Here is a 23,615-nt window from a genome sequence, read left to right on the forward strand (position 1 = left end):
TAATGACTCCTTTGCTCTTGCCTTTGAAGGGTTTGCAGGTGAAATAGCTCATCACCTCCCGCATGACAAGATTCTACAGTTCGCGCACGTTGCCTCTTTCATTTTTCCTAAGGTTGTCGTCAGTGACCCCATCGCAGGAGCCATTTCTCTCTTCACTGACGGCTCCTCTAATGGCAGAGCATCTTTAGTTACTCCTGATAAAACTTTTGTATGGTCCACCTCCTTTTCATCTGCACAGGAAGTTGAGCTCTATGCAGTGTCCCGCGCGTTGGAGCTTTTTTCAGCAGGCAATCAATCTTTACACTGACAGTCAATATATCGTTCGTGCCTTATCTGTCCTTGAAACAGTCCCTCTGATCCATACTCACAACCCTACTATTTTCCAATTATTCCTTACAATTCAATCCCTCCTTCAATCTCGTTCTTCCCCTTGTTTTGTCGGACATATTCGAGGTCACTCCCGGCTCCCTTGGTCCTCTTACGCAAGGTAATCATTTTGCTGATCTTCATACACAAGTCTATCTGTCACAGGTACAGCAAGCTACGGATTCTCATGCCCTTCACCATCAGTCAGCCCGCTTGTTACGATATCAATTCCGCTTGACCAAGGATGCCGCACGACAGATTGTCAAGTCATGCTCTTCCTGTGCTCCCTTATCCCCTGTTCCTCATTTTGGCGTCAACCCTAGGGGCCTTCGCCCCTAACGATCTCTGGCAGATGGATGTAACCCACCTTCTCTCCTTCGGGAAAACTTCAATATTTGCATGTTACGATTGACACCTGTTCTCATTTTTTATGCGCTACAGCTCTTCCCGGCGAAAATACCCGTAACGTTATTCTTCACCTCCTTTCCTGTTTTGCCATTTTAGGAACCCCTCGTGTACTGAAAACTGATAATGCTCCCGCCTATGCCAGCCGTACTTTTCACAATTTTTGTCTCTCTTTTCGAATTATTCACAAAACCGGTATCCCTTATAATCCACAGGGCCAAGGACTTGTTGAACGTGCCCATCTTACTTTGAAACACCAGCTTACTAAACTAAAAGGGGGGAGATGGTATGATCCTCGGTCCCCCGAAGTTACTGTTAGCCCATTCTCTTTTCGTTTTAAATTTCCTCACTCTAGATACCGAGGGGCGCTCTGCAGCTGACCGTCATTGGAGCCCACGTATGAGTCAATACCCACAAGTTTATTGGAGAGATCCCATTGACGGGTCACGCCATGGCCCAGACCCAGTATTAGTATGGGGGAAGAGGGTATGTGTGTGTTTTTCCCTACAGACGCTGAGACTCCTCGTTGGCTGCCTGAACGCTGTGTTCGTCATGCCCAAGAGCAAAATTCGCAAGCTGACGAGAAGGATGGAGAAGATGTCGCTGACGACACAGCCTCGGATCAGGAGGCCGGAGAAGAAGCTGCGCCGGCTGGCGCTGTTACTTAGCCTTATCTGGCTCTTGAGGCTGTCGGTGAGCGCGGAGGTGTATTGGGCTTTCGTCCCGAACCCCCCTGTCATGCACCCAGTCACTTGGGAAGACAACGAGTTCATTCCAGTTTATGTCAACAACACCCAGGTACTGGGCACCCCTTCCGTCGGACACGTGATACCAGTGAGTGCGATGGTCAATTATTCAGGCATATCTACGACGCAGCCGCTTTGCTTCTCCACCTCTCTGGCAAACTGTACTCTTATTCAGAGGTATGAGGACTGGGACAGTGACTTTAGTAATGGGACTCACTGGGGTGTTGATATGCTGTATTTGAAACGCAACAATACCTCCGCCACGATTGGCGTAGGAACTCCCCCTGCCGACATTCCAACTTGCAGAAGTCGGACCCCCATCGCCCAGCCAATGGGGACCGGCCTGGAGGATTTGCCATCTCAATCAAACAGTTTGCGACCAAGGGGTTTGTGACTGGAGTGACTTTCGCAACGGCTCGCTGCGGCCTCAAAATCTTCTCTACGGAATTTGGACCAAAAACAATAGAACCTATCAGACTATGTTGTGGAAAGCTGTGGCCTCTCTTCAGTATATTACCGTAGCAAAGAGAGCGGTCCAGTGGATGCACATAGGAGCTCAGGACGCCATCTCTTGGTCTGGAAATCAGAAGAATGTTTCTGTGATAGCTTGTGTACCCGACCCTTTCGCGTTCATTGCTGGAGACTTGCAGGTCTCTCATAATACTGTATATAACCTAACCTGTGATCAGTGCTATCTAACTAACTGCCTTAATCTATCTATGAATGTTAGTTCATTTGCTGTATTGAAACAACCTTCTTTTGCCTTTGTACCTGTTAACCTTTCCACCCCTTGGTATGGGGACCCTGGTTTTGCTATCATCCAAAAGGTTAATGACTTAATGTTGGCCCGCACAAAACGGTTCGTAGGAATGCTCATTACAGGAATATCTGCCTTAATTGCCCTTATAGCTACGGCCGCCACCGCCGCCATAGCACTAACAGAAGAGGTTCAGACCGCGGACTTCGTTAACGAGCTAGCTCGCAATGTGTCTGTTGCATTTCAGACCCAAGAGGAATGGGATCGAAAAAATAGAGCAGAAGTTGAATGCTCTGTACGATACCGTAAGGGTTGTCGGAGAGGAACTGAACTCTCTCGAGGTCCGCTCCTCTCTAAAATGTCACTTTCAATACTCACATATTTGTGTTACCCCGTTTCCTTACAATTCTTCTCGATTCCCTTGGGATAAGGTGCGGAATCACCTGACGGGAATCTGGCATGATTGTAACACTTCTTTGGACCTCGCCACCTTGCACAAAGAGATACAGGATCTAGTCAATGCCCCCCCCCCATTGGGACGTCGACATTGCTCGAGATGCCGAAAAATTCTTTAACACTTTAGCCGGTTATTTTCCCTCCATTCACCAACTCTTGTACAATTGGCTAGGAACCGGAGTCGTTGTCCTTATCTTACTGCTTTGTCTTCCGTGCATTTTGCGATATCTACTTGGGCACATCCAAAATCTATACCTCGATTTAAAAAGACAAAGATTGGATTATAAAAGTCATGAGGCACCTATTGCCTTGTCCTAAACAAGAAAGGGGGAGATGTGGGGAACCAAGCCCCCAGGAAGGGGTCAAGAGTTAGGGTCCTGCATTGTGAGAATGATGCTTGGGCCTGTTCCTTGGCCTCGGGGAGGTGACCTGACATTACCCCGGCCTTGTTTGTTATCGGATTGTTCCCAAGAGAAGGACAGGGAGGTGCCGGAGCCTTGGGGCGATGCGTCGTGTCCTTGGAGTTAATCTAAACCAGGATGTTCTGTACGTGACCTGAAGGGGTGTGTAAACTTTCTTGAACAAAGACTCTCATTGCGTAGCAAGCATTCTATTTTTAGAACATCTCACTATATAATGACAGGAGTTTTCAATAAACTTGCCTTTTGCCACCAGAGCAACTGGTCGCTCTCTCTTTTCAGTCCGTCACTGCGCGTCTCGAACCCACTGCCTCGCTGGCCGCGGCAGCAGGTAGTGATTTTATATAGGGACTCTGCTTATACAATCCTTGGGAAGGCTAATGAAGTCAAAAGGTGAAAAGTTGCTTCTATCCATTAGCTAGTTTTGCATTAATGGTGCATAAGAAACAATCACAATGGCTCAGTGTTCTACCAAAATGTGCATTTATTCCTCATGCATCTATGGGTCAGCTGAGTATGGGCTCATCTAAATTAGGCAAGTCACCTTCAAGCAATGGGTCTGGCCAGGGCTCAGGTCCTCCTCCAGGCCTGCTCCATGTTTGTTCATTCTGAGCACAGGCTAAAGAGGAAGCAGATCCCTGGGGTGGGGGGTAGCTCTTTTCATGGTGAAGGTGTCACAGGTAGGCACAGATAACCAAGTTCTTGGTGATCAGGACAAAGAATTGAACCAAACACAGAGAGTTTGTAGCAGAGAATATGGGAGCAGGCCAACTCCAAGCAGAGACTGACCTCATGGACTGGAGGGATTCTATTCTTATAGGGTGGATCCTTCCTGACTGTTTTGGCAGGCTTTTATTGCACATGTACAATTAGTTGTATTACTTTAAAGCTACTGTGCATGTGGTCTCCCATGATTTCCCTTGATTGGCCACCGGAGATGGGGTTGAACAATGTTACCAAATGGACCCCCCCTTCTCCTGGGGTCCCCCTGTACTAGGTTTGCCTTGCCCTCAGCCAGGCAATTATAACTCTCAATGTCAGAATTTGGTGAAAAGGAAAGGAATTGTTTATCCAAAAGTTATACAGACTTAAGAGTAATAACTTAATATGTTCATTAAAATCCCAAGGTCCCTTAAAACACCCACAAACACACACAGTCCTTCCTTCCCCTCTTTGCCTGGTCTGGGGTACTGTATCTCAAGAAAAGAAATAGAGGTCCTTGGTGCAGGTAACCCCTGGTTCTTCCCAGTAACCCATGCTCAGCTGGTAGGCCTCCCTCGGTTCCTACCACCATCAGCTGTGTCACTGGGATCTCCAGTTCTTAATCCAAAACCACATTGCACTTTCTCATGACCCACCAGCAAGAGTCCTTTCACCCCTTTCCTTCCTGCAGCATCTCTCCTGCATTATTCCAAACTGCTAAGAGAGAGATCTGCATCATGCTTTCTGGCTTCCTAAGCTGTGTGACAAAGGGAGCCCCAAAGCTTCATGGTGATTCTTGTCATACCTGTTGCACCTGGGTTTAAATCCCAACTCCAATCTTCCTCTGCAACCCCATTCCCAACTCCTCCCAAATTCAGCTACAAATGCCAGCATTCCCGTATTTTTCCAGCTTTTCTGGGCTGCCATAGTAAGTCCGGGCAGGTGTGATGCTGTGGCATGAAGCCAATCATCTCCAAGCTCTTACACAGGCTGTGTGACCAGGGGAGTTGCCTCCTAGTTACATCCTGGGCAGAAGTCACTCCCATCCCCCTGGTTCAAAGCATGGCCACAGCTATTTAACATATCCATGAAACCTGTCAAAAGTTATAGATTGGTTAAATGACCATTCCTGAGGTTATCTGCAAAACTGTTGCTATGCAAAACAACTCTCAATGGTCCTGCTCCATGTGTCCCATCCTACAGTTCAGACTTGTGGGGCTGAGGACATCCCATATTTTTAATATTTCCTGGAAACCCTGAGTTGCAAATCCTTCTTTGGGGGCCCCCCTGGTTGCACCCTCTTATAAAGGCAGAAGAAAGGCCAATGCATGTTCCTCCTCTGCTTGTCTTGTATCACCTAATATCACATTGGCTGATGCAAGTTACACAGTGAAGTTTAAAATCAAGGAGTAGGAGATAAACTATGCCTTTTTTGTTAGAGGAACTGCAAAGCTACATGGCAATGGACATAGATAGCTACATGGAGAAGTAAAGAACTGAGGTGATAATTCACTGTACCATATTGATTTGGTAAGACAGGAATTCCAGGGGCCTGTACCTGGCTGTGTAATCACCAAGGAGACCTCATTGCTATGCAGCTGCTGTCATGCCTCAAAGCTACTGTCTGCTTCAAATTTGTTATTCCACAGTGATGATGGGCTGGGATTTACACAGCCATTTTCAACTATTTTTATGATTCTTTTTATTGTGGAATTCTTTGCCTACATTAATGTAAGAGCCTCAAGCATGCTGCTATCATAAATGTTGGAGACAAAGAAAGAAAAGGATGATTTTTACCTTTTTTCTGCTTTCTAGTTTCTTATTTGGCAAACTCAGTCTGGAAGCCTTTTTGTAAGAGTGTCTGGAAAATATAAATTCCAGACTTCCATGTCTAGAAAATGTAATAAAGACTTTTAAAGGGGATGGGAACAATGCTGTATGCCAACCCACATTCTGGGGCCAACCTAAATCACGGAAACCTGAGGTACGTGATCCACACAGGAAGGAGGCTCTTGAAGAACCCACATGAGTACTCCAGCCTATTTTGTACTACAAGTCACATAGAACCTCTCCAGTCCCTTAGGCTGTTTTCTTTCCATACTTTGTCCCTGCCCTTGCTAGGATGATCAGAAACTCTTGTTAGCAAGTCAGAGAAGGAGGAATGACAGTACAAAGTAGAGAAGGAAGAAAATTGCTACCTTCCTATTTTCTGTCATGGGCCTCATACAGTCACAAACTAGGGCAAGGTAGGAGTGAAGGAGCAACTTAACCTTTAAGTGAAGTTGGAAATTTAGACTGCTATATGAGATTGGACATTTAAAATACAGACATAAGCCTGTTTTGCAACTAGAAGTTACAAGAAAAATTTATTGTTACCTAAGAATAAACAAAGAAGTCAAACAAGTTGCCCTAGATTTTATCCAAAGGGCAGGGGAGGTGCTACCTGCTGAGCAGGTTTGAATGGGACACTGGGAGCAAAAAAAAGGATGAAGTGATTACTGATTACATTCCATAAGCTTGACTCTTTCAACATAATGGGTATATTTCTTAATTGAATTTAATATACCATTATGAAGGGAGATTACACTACCTGTCTATTGTGTTTTTCCTAGTTTTAAAGTACAGAATTATTCACCCAAATCAGTCTCCCACTCCTCATTTTTACATATTTCAGGAGGTATGTTTCTCAAAGTGAAATGAGTCTCAAGTTATGGAGAAAGGAACCAGCTGTTGGAAATGTACTAGGTCTTTAAAGGCAGCTTGGTAAATCTGCACAGCAGCTCAGGGGAAACTTTCCCCACATTTAGAAATGAAGAAAAAAGAGCCCTGGCTGGTGTGGCTCAGTGGATTGAGTGCCGGCCTGTGAACCAAGGGTCACCAGTTCAATTCCCAGTATAGGGCACATGCCTGGGTTGCTGGCCAGGTCCCCAGTAGGGGGCACTGGAGGGGCAACCACACAGTGATGTTTCTCTCCCTCTCTTTCTCCCTCCCTTCCCCCATCTCTAAAAATAAAATCTAAAGAATAATAACAAATGAAAAGTGAGCCTTAGAGAAAGAATGTCATTTCTCAGAGCCTCAGAGCTAGGAAGTGCTGAAGATGGAATTGTAATCAGATTCCAGGTGTCCAAAAATGGTGTCATTATCATATGTTCATTTCATGTAATAGACACACGTCAACAAACTGAGAGATGACATATAGTGCAGCCACATTCCCACAGCCTGGAGTCTGTTTCAAGCCTTTCAGATAAGCCTCTGTTGTGCACCCTGTAGTTGCTGGTGAGGCTTTCATCTTCAGTTCATCCCTCTCTCCCTTCCTCACTCCCTTCCTTCTTTCCCTTTCTTTGTTCCTTCCATTTTCCCTCCCTTTCTCTTTTCTGTCCCCTCTCCCTTCCTTTTTTCTGTGTAAATTATCTGCTCATCTCCAGTGATGAGGAAGTGTAATCCTGCAAGTGACCAGATTTGATTCCTCTGGGCCCTTTGTTTTTGAAAATAAGCTTTTATCTATTTGTTGATTGACAGACCTGATTAAGACAAACTTCCAGGAGGTGGACGATCTGAGGGAGTGGGAACACCCATGCACAGGGCAACCAGAGGCCTGCAGCATGTGCTGTCCATGTTAGGGGGGCCATGGGAACATGACTGATAGGTTGGGTGTGGACGCAAGGTGGTCAACGACTTCGCATCCAAGGCGTGGGGCCGGCAGAGAGCCACTAGGTGTTCTCACACCCACAGCACAACGGCTGTACAGCTACTGAAAACAGTAAGAACAGCATTTGCCTCCCTCAGTGTCTCTAACGCCCTCTACTGTTTAGCGTCATGGTGACAGCGAAGGAGAGACACGCTTTAGGGAGTTCGTCTGTAGAGCACACATTGAAGGATGGATTTGAAGCTTTGAGGTAAGGTAAACCATAATCTTCCCTTGGGTCCACTCCCAAGCACCACTTCTCCCTTCCCACCAAATAACCACTAACCTGGTTTTATAGCAATCACTTCTTTGCTTTCATCACCTAATAATGTGGCCTTAAAAGCTAGATTTTTTGGTTTAGTTTGGTTTGAAGTTTATGTATGGAATCAGAAAGCAAGTATTTTTTTGTGTATGGCTTCCTTCACTCTACATGTTTTGAGATTCATTATACATTTTAGGGTATAAAACTGGAAATGGAGTTGTTGGGTCATAAGGGGGTTGCATATCTTCCAATTTAGTAGATAAAGCCACACTATTCTCCAAAGTTGATGTACCAATTCATATTCTCACCAGCAGTGCATGAGTGTGTGTAGAGACCTCCTCATGAATTTAATGTGTACGTCCCTGACTAATGAGGTTGAACAATGTTTTCTATGTTAATTGGGCCCTCCTCCTTTGTGAAGTGCTCGTTCATGGATTTGACCCGTTTTTTCTACTGGGTTACTTATAGGTTTCCTATTGATTTGTGGGAATTTCTTTCAATTTGATGTATTGCAAATGTTTTCTATCATTCTCTTTGTTAGTTACTAATATATTTTGTTAATATATTTTGGTTGATTTCCTATTTTATGGCTTTCTTTTAATAAATGTAAGTTTTTAATTTTAATGTAGTCAAATGAAGCAATCTTTTATATTAGTGCTTTATGTGTCCAGTTTTTAAGAAGTTTTCTATACCTTGGGATCATGAAGATAATCTCCTATGCTATTTTCAAGAAGCTTTATTATATTATCTTTCACATATAGTTATAGAATATACTCAAAGTAGGCATTTGGATAAGTTTTAATATTGGGCTCAAGTTTCTTTTTTTTTCCCATAAGGATATTCAATATTAATATATAGATTTTGTATTCCTTAGAAATTAGGGAAATTTTCCTAGTCATTCTATCAGATAAAAATAGTAACAAAGAAGAAAATAAAACCAAGCCCTAATTCCCTACCCAGGGTAACCACTATACCACTTTGGTAAGATTTGTCTAGTTTGTGTAATCACAACATTACATAAATTATATTAAATATTATACAAATAAGGATAATCCCTTAGCTTTTCTAATGTCTGATTATGTAGAAAATTTGTGACCTGCTATGCCATGCTTATCTCAGCATGGGGTATAGTAAATAAGCAGTAACAGGATGGACAGAGGAGGTGACCTTTGGAGGGAGTTAAGGGGTTGAAGAAACCAGGTAGCTGGATCTCCATGACAAGAAAATGCACATATTTTATAAGAATGGTGAGCCCTCCAAAGAACCCTCACAGCACTCTAGAAGGAGTGTTGGATGCCTGCTGGACAGAAGGCATCAGCAATCAGGACAGGCTGGAAGAGCAGAGGTCATCCAATGAGAGGACCACAGTGGGAGTCAAATTATAAGGAGACTCTTGCCCCTTTTCCTTCTTTCCCCCCTGCTCCAACCCATTGGAGGAGCTGGGCATCAGGAGGCTGGGGATGGAGTGGGGAGAATTTGTCTCAGTGCCAATGTATGCCCTCCCTCCAGCTGCAAGAAGCTGCTGTGGGAGAAAGGAAGAGGTGACCATATCTTCTCCTCCACTTGGAAGCAGAGAGGTCAACCTTAGTAAATATATTCCTTAAGTGGGTGGAAGTTTTTCTTGTTTGTTTGTTTTTTTAAATTATCCTCCCCCAAGGACCTTTTTTCATTGCTTTTAGAGAGTAATAAAGGGAGAGAGGAAGAGAGAGAAAAACATTGCCCAGACAGGGGATCACACATGCCCAGGCCAGGAAATGAATCCACAACCCAGGTTTATGCCCTGAGAGGGAACTGAACCCACGACCCTTTGGTTATGGGATGATGCTCCAACCACTGAGCCATACGGGCCAGAGCTAGAATGAATGTTTTTTTTTTTTAAATATATTTTATCCATTATGCTATTACAGTTGTTCCATTCCCCCCCCATTCTCCTCCACCCTGTGTACCCTCTCCATCCCATTCTCCCCCTTTAGTTCATGTCCATGGGTCATGTGTATAAGTTCTTTGGCTTCTACATTTCCTATGCTATTCTTAACCTCCCCCTGTCTATTTTCTACCTACCATTTATGCTACTTATTTTCTGTACCTTTTCCCCTTCTCTCCCCACCTGCTGGCCTGCTGATAACCTTCCATGTGATCTACATTTCTGTGATTCTGTTCCTGTTCTAGTTGTTTGCTTAGTTTTTGTTTTTGTTTTAGGTTCAGTTGTTAATAACTGTGAATTTGTTGTCAATTTATTGCTCATATTTTTATGAGCTCTTATTTTTCTTAGATAAATCTTTAGATAATCTAAGATAATCTTAGATAAATCCCTTTAACATTTCATACAATAAGGGCTTGGTGATGATGAACTCCTTTAACTTGACCTTATCTGAGAAGCACTTTATCTGCCCTTCCATTCTAGATGATAGTTTTTCAGGACAGAGTCATCTTAGATGTAGGTCCTTGCCTTTCAAGACTTTGAACACTTCTTTCCAGCCCCTTCTTGCCAGCAAGGTTTCTTTTGAGAAATCAGCTGACAGTCTAATGGGAACTCCTTTGTAGGTAACAGTGTCCTTTTCTCTTGCTCCTTTTGATTGTCTCCTTCTCTTTAATCTTGGCTTATGTAACTATGATGTGCCTTGGTGTGTTTCTCCTTGGGTCCAACTTCTTTGAGACTCTTTGAGCTTCCTGGACTTCCTGGAAGTCTATTTCCTTTGCCTAATTGGGGATGTTCTCTTTCACTGTTTTTTCAAATAAGTTTTCAATTTCTTGCTCTTCCTCTTCTGCTTCTGGCACCCCTATGATTCAGATGTTGGAACATTTAAAGATGTCCTGGAGGTTACTAAACCTCTCATTTTTTTGAATTCTTGTGTCTTCATTCTGTTCTCATTGAATGTTTTTTTCTTCCTTCTGGCCCACACTGTTGATTTGAGTCCCAGTTTCTTTCCCATCACTATTGGTTCCCTGTACATTTTCCTTTATTTCACTTAGCATAGCCTTCATTTTTTCATCTAATTTGCAACCATATTCAACCGATTCTGTGAGCATCCAGATTACCAGTGTTTTGGACTATTCATCTGATAGGTTGGCTCTTTTTGTTGCTTAGTTGTATTTTTTCTAGAGCTTTGATCTGTTCTTTCATTTGGGCCATTTTTTTGTCTCAGCATACCTGTCACATAATAAGGGGCGGAGCCTTAGGTGTTCACCAAGGTGGGGCAACACACCATTGTGTGGTGATGCTGTATTGGGTGAGGGTTCAAGAGGGAACAATGTTGCTCTGCTCTCTGCAAGTTTTCAGTCACTTCTCCCGCTACCCACAATCAAATTGGGCACTTCTGATGCTGATTCCCAGGTGGGTGGTTTTGTGTACATTCTAGGACCCTGTGGGTCTCTCCAATGAACTCTCCTGTGAGGCTGAGAGTTTCTCCCAGCTCTTCGACCCCCACAGGTGTTTTCAGTCAGAGGTTTGAGATTTTATTTCCCCACTGGAACTCTGGGTTTCACTGTCGGTCTCACTCTCCAGTCGTTCCTCCCTGTTTATCTGCACTTGAATGTGGGACTGCCCACTCTGAAATCCAACACCTCTCCAGGTCTGCCAGCCACAGCCTTGCCTGCCCAGGTCCTCCAGCTGCTGCCTTTCCAAGAGTCCTCTCTGACCCGCTGCCCATCTCCACCCCTCCTACCAGATGAGTGTTTCTTCTTTAACTCCTTGGTTGTCTGACTTCCATACAGTTTGATTTTCTGTCAGTTCTGGTTGCTTTTTGTTTTTTTTTTTTTGTTTTTTAATATTTTATTTATTTATTTTTAGAGAGGAAGGGAGGGAGGGAGAGAGAGGGAGAGAGAGAGAGAGAGAGAGAGAGAGAGAGAGAGAGAGAGAGAGAGAGAGAGAGAGAGAGAGAGAAACATCAATGTGCGGTTGCTGGGGGTTATGGCCTGCAACCCAGGAATGTACCCTGGCTGGGAATCAAACCTGGGACACTTTGGTTCCCAGCCTGCACTCAATCCACTGAGCTACGCCAGCCAGGGCCTGTTTTTTGTTTTTAAATTTATTGTTGTCCTTTTGGTTGTGCAAGGAGGCACAGTGTGTCTACCTCCATCTCAGCCAGAAGTCAGGAATGAACTTCTTAGTAACAAACCAAGTCCAAGACCTCTAAAGACAGAAGGACATTTGATTGATAATCCTCATTCCCTCTCACATATTTCTCCCCTTATTGACATTAAAACAATGGCAAGTGTTAAACTCCTAGGAAAAATGAACATTTTAATCTAATCACTCTGATTCATGACCTACATTGGACCACGTAGAAACCCTCCAGAACACAATTTAGCATCTACAATGAAGGAATAGGGATGATTAATTGTTCTGTTTCATTCTAGTGTTCTGAGAAATTGCAGATATTTTCTTCTACAAAAGCCTTGCCATAACCCTCAGTCAACTATGTAGGTTGTGCTAACACTAGTCTTAAACAATTTAGGACCTTGCATCACAGTACTTTAGGGGAATTCTGAGGATGATGATAATTTAAGAGCATTGTGAAAAAGTTATCCTATCAAAACTTTGTAAGGCTGTCTATTACTCTTGAACAACTACATAAGAAATAAAAGCTCCCTTCTGCCCTGACTGGTGTAGCTTAGTGGATTAGGCATCATCCTGCGAACTGAAAGGATGCAGGTTCAAATCCCAGTCAGGGCACATGCCTGGGTTGCAGGCCAGCTCCTCAGTTGGGGGTGTGTGAGAGGCAACTGATTGATGTTTCTCTGGCACATTAATGTTTCTTTCTCTCTCTTTCTCACTCCCTTTCTCTCTAAAAATAAAACTTTTTTAAAAAGCCCTCCTCTGATCAACTTCAAACCCTATGAATATGAATTTTAGAATAGTATTATAGTAAATTTATCATTAGAGTAGATTCATTTTAATAACAAACCATATTTCAAAGCCTGAATTACAATGGCAATTCAATTATTTGAAAAGTTTATGGAACTTGTCTGAGGTTTCCCAGAACCCCAGGGTTACACTTTATGACATCTCAGTCATGTCATTTGCAGCCATTAAGAAATGCAATTCAGTACTTCACACAAAACCTCCACTGCTTTGTGAGTTAAGATTTCAGAAATGGCCTTGGCCAGGGAGTGTGGCTCAGCTGGTTGGAGCATCATCCCATAACCAAATTCAGAGTTGAGGCTTGGATGTCCAGTTAGGACACATGCCCAAGTTTCAGATTCAATCCCCGGTCCAGGTACCTACGGTCCCAGGTCCAGGTGTGTACTGGAGAAAACCAAATGATGTCTCTCTCACATCTATGTTTCTCTTTCTCTCTTCCTCTATCCTTAAAAATGAAATGAAAAAAAATGTTCTCAGGTGAAGATTAAAAAAAATTTCCTTCAGAAATATATTGTCTTTCTTGTAGTATCTTATGTCTCTCCTGTTCACTCTGGGGGGAGGGGTTATTCATTTTTCAGCCCCATTTGAAATGTACCATTTCCCCCAATATGCTATACTATTGTATGAACATCACTCTGTTCCTGTGGTGCAAACCTCCTATATTTAAAAATGCAGGTTAAATAGTTCCTCTCTGAAGCCTTCTTGCATCTTCCAATGCCACAGACATGTTTGTGCCTGCCTCAGGCTCCCCTTTCATTAATGAAGGGCTCCTTTCATCCTATGTGGTTTCAGCCCTTTCAGTCCCTCTGTCCCACCCACCCTTGTTTGCAGGGGGAGGGAAGATAAACTAAGCAAATTCCATCAGAATCCTTCCGTGAAATTTGCTGTGTGACATTAGCAAAGAGAGTCTCTTTCTGTAAAGAGGAAACTTTGGGGCTTCCTACAGTCATCTTTTATCCATGAGCATAGGTGGGAGACATAGAGAAAAGACTGAAAGATGGAGGGGAGAAAGGACAGGAGAGAGGAAAAAAGAAACACTGAAAGGAAAGAGAACAGGGCAAGAGAAAAATGAGAGAAATAGAAGGGAAGGAAAAGAATCAGGGAGTTGAGGTAACCAGATGACAAAATTTAAGCCAGTGGATTCATCTGTGCCTTAAACTAGCACTACACTCAGTTACATGAAACAATATCTTGAGTTTCTGCTCAAGTTAATGTGAGTTGGGTTTTTATCACTTGCAACCAAGGGTCCTAATAAACTTATTCTATTACCTTTTGTAACTTTTCCACACAGATTTAATCTCAGCACTATTGTTACTATTATTTTGTTTAAATATTTCTCCATCAGCTTGCCCATAAATTCACTGAAGGCAGGCCTTCTTATCTGTCTTTGTACTCCCAGTACCTCGCACACAGTATACTCCCAGCAAATGTCTGCAGGGTGGATCATGTGTACAACCTTTCCATCCCACTTAAAAATCAGAAACATCCCCCACCTCAAAAAATAAATAAATAAAATAAATCCAATATGTAAGTGGAAATTTAGCACAGATCTCACTAGTGGGGGAAAAGATGAATGCCTCTAATAACTGTTAGAGAAACCACACATTTGGAAAAGCTAAGTTAATATCAAGTACCAATGGTTCTCTGAGATGGGAGAACTATCCCTCTCACCTGAACCATCAGGAGATGAAGAATAAGGTTTACCCAAAATGCCCACCACAGATTGCCAGATGTAGAACCACTAAATTTGCTGATACTGTTAAGCTACCCAATTGAGTTTTATGAAAATGTATGGAGTAGGTAAAATATACTCATTTGTACATCTCAGATAAGGAATATAGCTAGGAGCTGAGGCTCCCCTGATCCCAATAAAATGGGTGGTAAATTCTGGAGATAGATCAGACTCCTCAGAGCAAAAGGAAATAGTTTTCAGCATAAATAAAAGTTCCTGGAAATTTGTTAACCCATGACATATATAGCAAAGGCTGTGAAGAGATATTGGCGTGACCTGGTGTTCTTTGTCTCACTTGAAACAGAAGCAGGGGTGTCCAACATACCACCCGTGGGCCACATGCAGCCCAGGATGGCTATGAATGTTGGCCAACATAAAATCATAAATTTACTTAAAACATTATGAGATTTCTTTGTGATTACATGCCACAATGTATTTAATGTGTGGTCCAAGACAATTCTTCCAGTGTGGCCCAGATACGCCAAAAGGTTAGATAACCCTGAAAGGCATCCCAATAGGATGTGAAGAGCCATATATTCCAGGGGACTATATTTTGGTTGATGCAGGGATTAGGCCACATCTTGGGGACAGAGAAGGGCATACTGAAGAGAGTAGCCTTTGGTGGACTTATACTGATTATGCAGATTTTACATTAGAACTCCAAATTTGCTCCTACCGTGGTTATGGTTGAAAGCACATAGATTAGAGTACATCAGCTCTGGGCTTGAGTTTTATCACCAGTTGGGTGAATTACCCAGTAGAGTCAACCATTTTGTTTGAATTCCAGTATCTCTAGATACAAAATGGGACAGCTCTTTCTCTACCCATCTTACTGGGTGTTAGATAAAACCTTAGAAATCCTTATCTTTCCCACAACATAATTCACAAAGTTTCTATACCACCTTTTTTTTTTCCAGTCAAAGATCCCTCTGAGGATTTATTGAAAAGTATGGACCCCTCTCCACTGAAAAAATGAACTTTTAAGTGTATTTGTACTCTCCCACACGTTTTTGCATATTATTTTTTAGAGAATCACAAAACTCCTGAAGTTCATTTGCAGGGGAACCAAGTTTTTAAAAAAGCCTGAATTAGATAAAACAATTTCAATGAACCAAAAGAATTTAACAAAACACAGACCTAGTAAAATAGAATTGTTCATTTCATCATGAATTTAATTGTTCAAGCAACATTATTAATCTATGAATTCTCAACATACTCTAAACTTATAGGTTAAATATCACTACATATTTCCTCAATGGTGATTACCATTTCATATGAGCTTCTTCTACAATCATAATGATAAAACAAATTGCTAAATGTTTTTTGGTAAGTAAATTCAGTGAGGCACTCAAATCCTAGAAGTGAACTGATAATATGACTCTCTTCTTCCCTTTATATAAGGAAACATGACCTTGTTTCCTTCATTTTCAATGCTTCTTTATAAAAAGACATGCTTATCTTGAACTTGTCTAAACATAGGCTTATATGCACTAATCCATTATTGTGTAGAGTTATAATTAAGGAAACCACCTCATGTTGATAGTTCATTAAAATCGGAATAAGGGAAAACAGAGTAGAGCAGAAAAGCAATTCCTGAGGAAATGGTTTACATCTACATCCCCAGTACTTAGCATAGTGACTGGAATGTAGCAAGGACTATATAAAGTAAACTTTAATTTCATAGGGGATGTATTGCCTTTATTACTAGATCATTTCTCTAGAAGAGCAATTTTCAGCTGGTGTGTCATAAGAATTTTTAAAACATGCAATACCTGACTATTTAGTCAGAGACACTGATCTCTTTTCTCTTAGATTGTCAAACAAAAAAAAAAATGACAACAGCCAACACAATAGCCATCTGGTGTGAATAAATCAAAATTATACCTATTTGTCAGATAGACAAAATCTAGAATTTTTTTGGTGTGTTGCAGAATTTTAGTAATTAGTTAACATGTGCCATGAATTGAAAAAGGTTGAAAATCACTGCCTTAGAAGAAAGGAAAAGACAAAAACAAAAATTCTAACAGAATTTTCTGAGAAAAAAAGTTTTAATTTATACATTTAGCTCTTTATAAAATATATTTATTTAGCTCTTTATAAAATACAGGGATGGGCAAAAGTAGGTTTATAGCTGTGAGTATATAAAACAGTTTATTCTTGTATTATTATATTTTATTTATTTTGCACAGGAACGACTGTAGGCCTACTTTTGCCCACACCTGTATATTTAAAAACCCCAGGCAAAAGCCCTGTCATTCATTTGTTTCAAAAAACAAATCATTTCAGTTGTCTTCCTTAAAGTTCTTGCAGTTTCTTCATCTGGTCTCAGGGAAGGGCATAGGATGCATGCTTTACACCATCAGGAAAAAAATCCAGTAGGGAGAAATCTTGTTGCAATGGGTAGCTGTTTTCATCTAACACAAAGAGGCTTTGCACCTTCACTACACAAGGTGCACCGCCACCTGCCAGCAGGGAGTGGAACAAGTCTGCTGCAACCATGCCGTAGGTGATCTCTGAGGAAGGGGCTGAGGAACATGAAAACACAAATACACAGCTCTTAGTGTCTTCCCAGTTGACAGAAACACACACACTGAATGAAGGGTTCATTGTTTCCCTTGCTTTCTCAAGTCCCAATTCTACTTTAAATTTCTCCTTTTCTTCCTTCTCTTTCTAGTCATATGTTGCTGAAGTTACTCTAGAATGACGACATGCAATTCCTGCTGATCATGGAGGGAAGTCATAGATAACACACTATTCAAACTGACAGCGCTGCTACTATGGTGCAGCTATTGCTTCTTAAAACAATGGAAGAGCTGAGATTAATTTTTCTTAAATTTAGCCTAAAAAAAAAAAGGGTTTGTCCATTATCAGGAAAGTATTCTTAGGCTTCCAGTCAAGATGGAAGAATAGGTAAACACAGTACTGGCAACCTCCCATAACCACATTAATCTTACAACTAAACCACAGAACAACCATAAATGAGAACCACCTGAAATCTAGCTGAACAGAAACCCTATAACTAATGATATAAGAAGCCACCTAGGGACTGGTAGGAGGGGCAAAGAACCCCAGGATGTGATGGTCCCACACCCACATGTGGCAGTTAAAAATCAGGAAGGATACTTTGGTTGCAGAGGTCCCCTCGGAGGAGAGAGGGTTCCTAGCCCCACACCCGGCCCCGAGCCCAGAGTTCCAGTGCCAGGAAGAGAAAACCCCATAACTTCTGGCTGTTAAAACCAACAGGGATTGTAGCTGAGGGAGATGGAGGACTTCTAGAGTCACAGATGTTCCTCTTAAAGGGCCAACACGAGGACTTACTTGGACTAACTTCTGAGTTTGAACACTGGGGCCACAGCTCAAAAAGCACCAGGAACATATGGGGAGGAGCTGAACTGTATGGCATCAGGGCAAGAACTGGAGAGGCAGCTTTCTCTCAGACAAAAGTGCTAGAAGATACCACTGTTTCTTTTCTGAGCCCTCCCCGCAAAAAGCTGGCAGGTGGATGAAATAGCTGAGTCTCCACCAATGTGGCTAGCACTGTTAGCCCCACCCATCTTGAAGGATCACCCAAGCTATTTCCAGGGGCTTTTCTATACAAATGGCCTGTCTTGGCTCAGTCTTCAAACTTTCCTAAAATCTTTCAAACAAGCAGCATCAGGCCTTGGGTGTTCTGTATCTCTTGCTAAGTGGCCCCAGGTCCAGCACTAGTGGCAGATGACCTTGGTTCACAGCTTGGCCTCTTCTGGGCACCTCCAATGCCAGCACAAGTAGCAGCCACCTACAGATTGATATGTAACTCAGTCTGGGTGGTCCTATACAGAACACAGGTGGGAGCTGACCTGCACCTTCTCAAGAGGACCTAGAGTCAGTACCCAGTGGAAAGTTTCAGACCATATTGAAGCACCACCACCCAACCATCTCCATGAGCAACACACTCATGGGGTGAACACAGCAGGCACCACAGCTCCACTGAAGTCCTGCTCCATGGAATGGACCCCTGTACAGCTGATCTTCCATGGTGGTCACAGCCAGTTCTTGAAGCTAATCAGCCTAGGGGTAAACCCCTCCCATTAATGTGCCAATAGCAATCAAGGCCTGACTGAACAGGAGGGTATACATAGCCCACACAGTGGACACACCTGGAATGCCCAGCTTGGGTGAACAAGAGAGTGTGCCACTGGACTCCACAGGACACCTACAACATTAGGCCACTCTACCAAGCCTGGGAGATGTAGCAGCTCTACCTAATACATAGAAACAAACACAGGGAGGATGCCAAAATGAGGAGACAAAGAAATATGGCCCAAATGAAAGAAGAGAACAAAACTTCAGAATAAGAACTAAACAAAAGGAAGACAAGCAATCTATTAGATGCAGAATTCAAAACACTGGATGTAAGGATGCTCAATGAATCTACAAGAAGAGTAGATGAACTTAGACAGGACTTCAAAAGCATATAAAAGGACTTAGAAACTATAAATGAGAAGCAGTCAGACAGGAAGGATACATTAACTAAAATGAAGAATAATTTACAGGAAATCAACAGTAAAGCAGATCAAGTCAAGAATCAAATCAGTGATGTGGAATATAAGGAAGCAAAATTATTCAATCAGAACAACAACAAGAAAAAGAATTTTAAAAAATGAGAGCAGTGTAAGGAGTCTGTGGGAAAACTTCAAGTGTACCAATATTCACATCATGGGGGTGCCAGAAAGTGAAGACAGCAAAAAATTGAAAACCTATTTGAAAAATAACAACAGAAAACTTCCATAACCTGGTGAAAGAAATAGACATACAAGACAAGAAGTGCAGAGAGTACCAAACAAGATGAACCCAAAGAGGCCCACACCAAGACACATCATCATTAAAATACCAAAGGTTAAAGACAAAGAGAGGATTTGCAATAAGAGCCCTGGCTGAGTAGTTCAGCTGGTTAGAGCATTATCCTGATATGCCAAGATTGTGTGTTCAATTCCCAGTCACAGCACACAGAAGAGTCAACCAATGAATGCATAGATAAGTGGAACAACAAATCAATCTCTCTCTCTCAAAATAAATGAATGAATGAATGAATGAATAAATAATTTAAAAAGAGAGAGAAAGAAAGAGAAAAGAAAAGCAATTAATTATTTTCAGGGGAGCTCCCATAAGACTGCCTGCTGATTTCTCAACAGAAACTTTGCAGGCCAGAAGGAACTAGCAAGAAATATTCACAGTGATGAAAAAATAAGGACCTAAAACCAAGATCACAATATCCAGAAAAGCTACTATTTATTTTCAATAGAATTGAAGGAAAATAAAGAGCTTGCCAGACAAGAAGTTAAGAGCTCATCACCACCAAATCAGTATTACATGAAATGTTAAAGGGTCTTTTTTAACCCTGCAGAAGTCACAGATGATCTGAGAGATACAAACTCTTTTCTTAAATATTGTTACATACATCAGGTGCACAGGTTCAAGTGACTAGCTGCATGCCTGTACGTGACTAACACAAATTGATGGAAATTCCAATGACAATACAGATACAACTCCCTCAACAAGCAGAAAAAGAAAAAGATGCATTAGGTGCTATATAACCAAAACAAGTTGCATATCAATATATTATTTTAAGTGTTGTGAAAAGTATTTATGCCTTGAACATAGCAATATTGTTTATGATGACTGTTACAAACTTTTTGCAAACCCAAGTATTAAAGATTCTGATTAATTAATGTTAAAGACATTTTTTGTTGTATTTTTAGCAATATCCCTGTTTTTGTTACTTGAAAAGAAAAATTTGTATTCTTTGTTTTTATATTTCTTTGTTTAATAATTTCTAGAATGTAACTACAATAAATTTAAAATCATGTATTTTATTATATAAGTATAATAAATACAAATTTTCAGTGGTTTTATTTTTTTTCACATTCAGTACATGCTAGTAATGAATGTATCTCAAGTACATGAGACCTATGCTGTGATTTTTTTTTTTTACTGCAACCTCTGCAGGGTTAAGGAAAAGAAGAAGAATAAAAGATAAAAAATATGAACAATAGAATGGCAGTACATCCATCTCTATCAACAATTGAATCTAAAAAATAAAATCAACAAACAAGCAGAACAGAGAGACTCACAGATACAGAGAACATTTTGACAATTGCCAGATGGGATGAGAGTTGGTGATATGGGTAAAAATAAGTGAAGGGAGCCCTGGCTGGTGAGGCTCAGTGGAATGAGTGCAGGCCTGAGAACCGAAAGGTTATCAGTTCAATTCCCAGTCAGGGCACATGCCTGGGTTGTGGTCCAGGTCCCCAGTTGGGGGCATGCAAGAGGCAACTGATCAATGTATCTCTCCCACATCAATGTTTCTCTCCCTCTCCTTCTCTCTTCCTTCCCTTCTCCCTAAAAATAAATTAACAAAATCTTTTTTAAAAAGAAATGAAGGGATTAAGAAGTACAAATTGGTTGTTACAGAACAGTCACAGGGATGAAAAGTACAGCATAGGAAATATAGTCAATAATATTCTAATAACTATGTATGGTGTCAAATGGGTATGATATTTATTGAGATGATCACTTAATAAGTTATATAATGTTTAACTACTGGAGTGTACACCTGAAACTAATATTATATGTGTGTCAACTGTAATTGAAAAATAAAAAATGCTTAAAAAATAATTTGACAAATACTAAAAACGAGAGAGAGAGAGAGAAGTACCCATAACTTCTGGCAAAGAAAACCAGTGGGGATGGTGGCTGAGTAAACAGGGGGCTGCTGGAGTTACAAGCATTCCTCTTAAAGGGACCCACACATGGATTTAGTTGGACTTACTCTGAGTTCCAGTGCTGGGGCAGCAGCTTGGAAAGCCCCACGAACGTCCAGGAAGGAAATGAATTGTCTGGCTTTCAGGTGATGGCTTGGAGGGGCAGTTTTCACCCACACAGAGGTATTGGTAGAGGCTAGTGTTTCTTTGCTGAATCCTCCCCCTGTAGGTGTAGCTGGCGCTACATCTGAATCTACATCAACTTGGCTAACACTAGTCGCCCTGCCCTGGTGATTCCCTGAGACCCTACCAACTCAAGCCACTTCCTGTGGCTTTTCTGTACAAATGGCCTATCTTGGCTCATACTATGAACTTTCCGAAAATCTCTCAAAAAGTTTACAAAACCCAAACAAGCAGCATCTGGCCTCAGTGTACCACAGATCTCTTGCCTTTTAAGTGGTACCAGGTACAGCACTACTGGCCAGACTCTTCATGGCTTGGTCTTTACCGGGCACCTCCAAGCCCAGCACTATCAGTAGCCATCTGCAGATCACTTTGTAGCTCACACTGGGTAACACCAGGCAGGACATAGGCAGTAGCTGACCTTAACCTGCACCTACTGGGAGGCCCCAGAGCCAGCACACCCAGTGGCCACTTCAGATCATGCTGGAGTACTACAAAACCACCTCTGTGAGCAACACACTCGTCAAACTCACCAGGTACCAGAGCCCTGCTGAAGCAAGTTCTGTTCTGTGGAGTTGGCCTCTGCACAGTAGCATCCCCACTAGAGTCAAGGCTGGTCCTCTTAGCTGATCACCCTGAGGGGTCTATCCTTCCCACTGATGTGCCAACAGCAATCAATACTCAACTACAACAGGAGGGTGCACACAGCTCACATGGGGAACACAGGTGGAGCACCAGCTCAAGTGACTCGAGAGGTTGCACCACTGGGCCTTACAGGACACCTACTACACAAGGCCAACCTACCAAGATTAGGAGACTCAGCAATCTACCTAATGCACAGAAACAAACACAGAGAGGTAGCCAAAATGAGGAGACAAAGAAACATGTCCCAAATAAAAGAACAGAAAAAGTCTCCAGAGAAAGAACTAAATGAAATAGAGGCAAGCAAACTACCAGACACAGAGTTCAAAATAATGATAATAAGGATGTTCAAGGACTTAATGAGAACTTCAAAAGCATAAAAGGGGGCATAGAAACCATAAAAAAGAATCAGTCAAAAATGAAGACTAAAATAACTAAAATGAAGAATACACTAGAAAGAATCAACAAATTAGATGAAGCAGATTTTGAATCAGTGGTTTGGAAGACAGCAGAAAACACGCAATCAAAGCAGAAAAAAGAAAAAAGAATTTTTAAAATGAGGATAATATAAAAGACCTCAGGGACATCAAGCATAACAACATCTGCATCATAGGGGTACCAGAAAGAAAAAAAAAAGAGAGAGAGCAAGGATTTAAAACCTATTTCAATAAATAATAACTGAAAACTTCCCTAACCTGGTGAAAGGAAAAGGCAAACAGTCCAAGAAGCACAGAGTACCAAATAAGATGAACCCAGGGAGGCCCATGCCAAGACACATTATTGAAATGGCATTTGTTACCCACATGTATGTGGGAAAAGAATTTTCAACAAAGGAACCAACAACACATTGAATAAAAGAAACTCCCTTAAATAAATACTGCTAGGAAAATTGGAAAGCCACATGCAAAAGAACAAAACCAGACTACTGCTTGTCCCCATATACAAAAATTAACTCAAAATGGACCAAAGACCTAAATGTAAGACTGGGAAAAGCCCTGGTTGGTGTGGCTCAGTGGATTGAATGCCAGCCTGCAAACTGAAAGGTCACTGGTTCAATTCCTGGTCAGGGCACATGCCTGGGTTGTGAGCCAAGTCCCCAGTTGGGGGCATGCAAGAGGCAGCAGATTGATGTTTCTTTATCTCTCTTTCCCCCTCTCTAAAAATAAATAAATAAAATCTAAAAAAAAAAAAAAAAGACCAGAAACAATATTTTACACAGAAGAAAACATAGGAAGTATATGTATGGACCTTAGTCTTAGAGAGGGTTTTATGACTGAGAACCTAAGGCAAGGGAAGGCTAAAATAAATGAATGGGACCATAACAAATTTAAAATCTTCAGCACAAAAAAAAAAAATCACCAACAAAACTAAAAGACAACCAATGAAATGGAGAAGATATTTGAAAGAGGTTAATATCCAATATGTAAAGGACTTATAAAACCCAACACAAAACAAATAAATAATCCATTAAAAAAATGGGCAGAGGACCTGAACAAACATGTCTCTCAAGAAGATACTAGAGGGGACCCCACCAAAATTAGAATTATCTTCTGGAGGGCAGACCATTGTAATACAGGCTTCCCAGTATTTAGAACACACAGGCTAGGTGAGTGTTCTAAAAACACATCTGTATCAGTGTACCAGCTGGTGTTG

The 23,615-nt window shown here is 41.7% G+C and overlaps 1 protein-coding gene across 6 annotated transcripts in view; it reads right to left on the minus strand.

The window, feature by feature from the left end:
• Nucleotides 1-16,490: 16,490 nt before the first annotated feature.
• SHLD2 (shieldin complex subunit 2) overlaps nt 16,491-23,615 on the minus strand; it is a 176,802-nt gene continuing 169,677 nt past the window's right edge. For 5 of the 6 annotated variants that reach the window (XM_045842446.1, XM_045842448.1, XM_045842449.1 and 2 more), the window contains one exon: nt 16,491-16,919. In XM_045842446.1, the coding sequence (XP_045698402.1) occupies nt 16,720-16,919 (200 nt within the window). In that variant the 3' untranslated portion in view covers nt 16,491-16,719. The remainder of the gene's footprint in view (nt 16,920-23,615) is intronic. The other variant, XR_006786057.1, reaches the window with a different exon arrangement.

The sequence above is a fragment of the Phyllostomus hastatus genome, unplaced genomic scaffold (genome assembly GCF_019186645.2).
Source record: "Phyllostomus hastatus isolate PE091 unplaced genomic scaffold, TTU_PhHast_1.1 phas_contig_38, whole genome shotgun sequence".
Taxonomy (NCBI): Eukaryota; Metazoa; Chordata; class Mammalia; order Chiroptera; family Phyllostomidae; genus Phyllostomus; species Phyllostomus hastatus.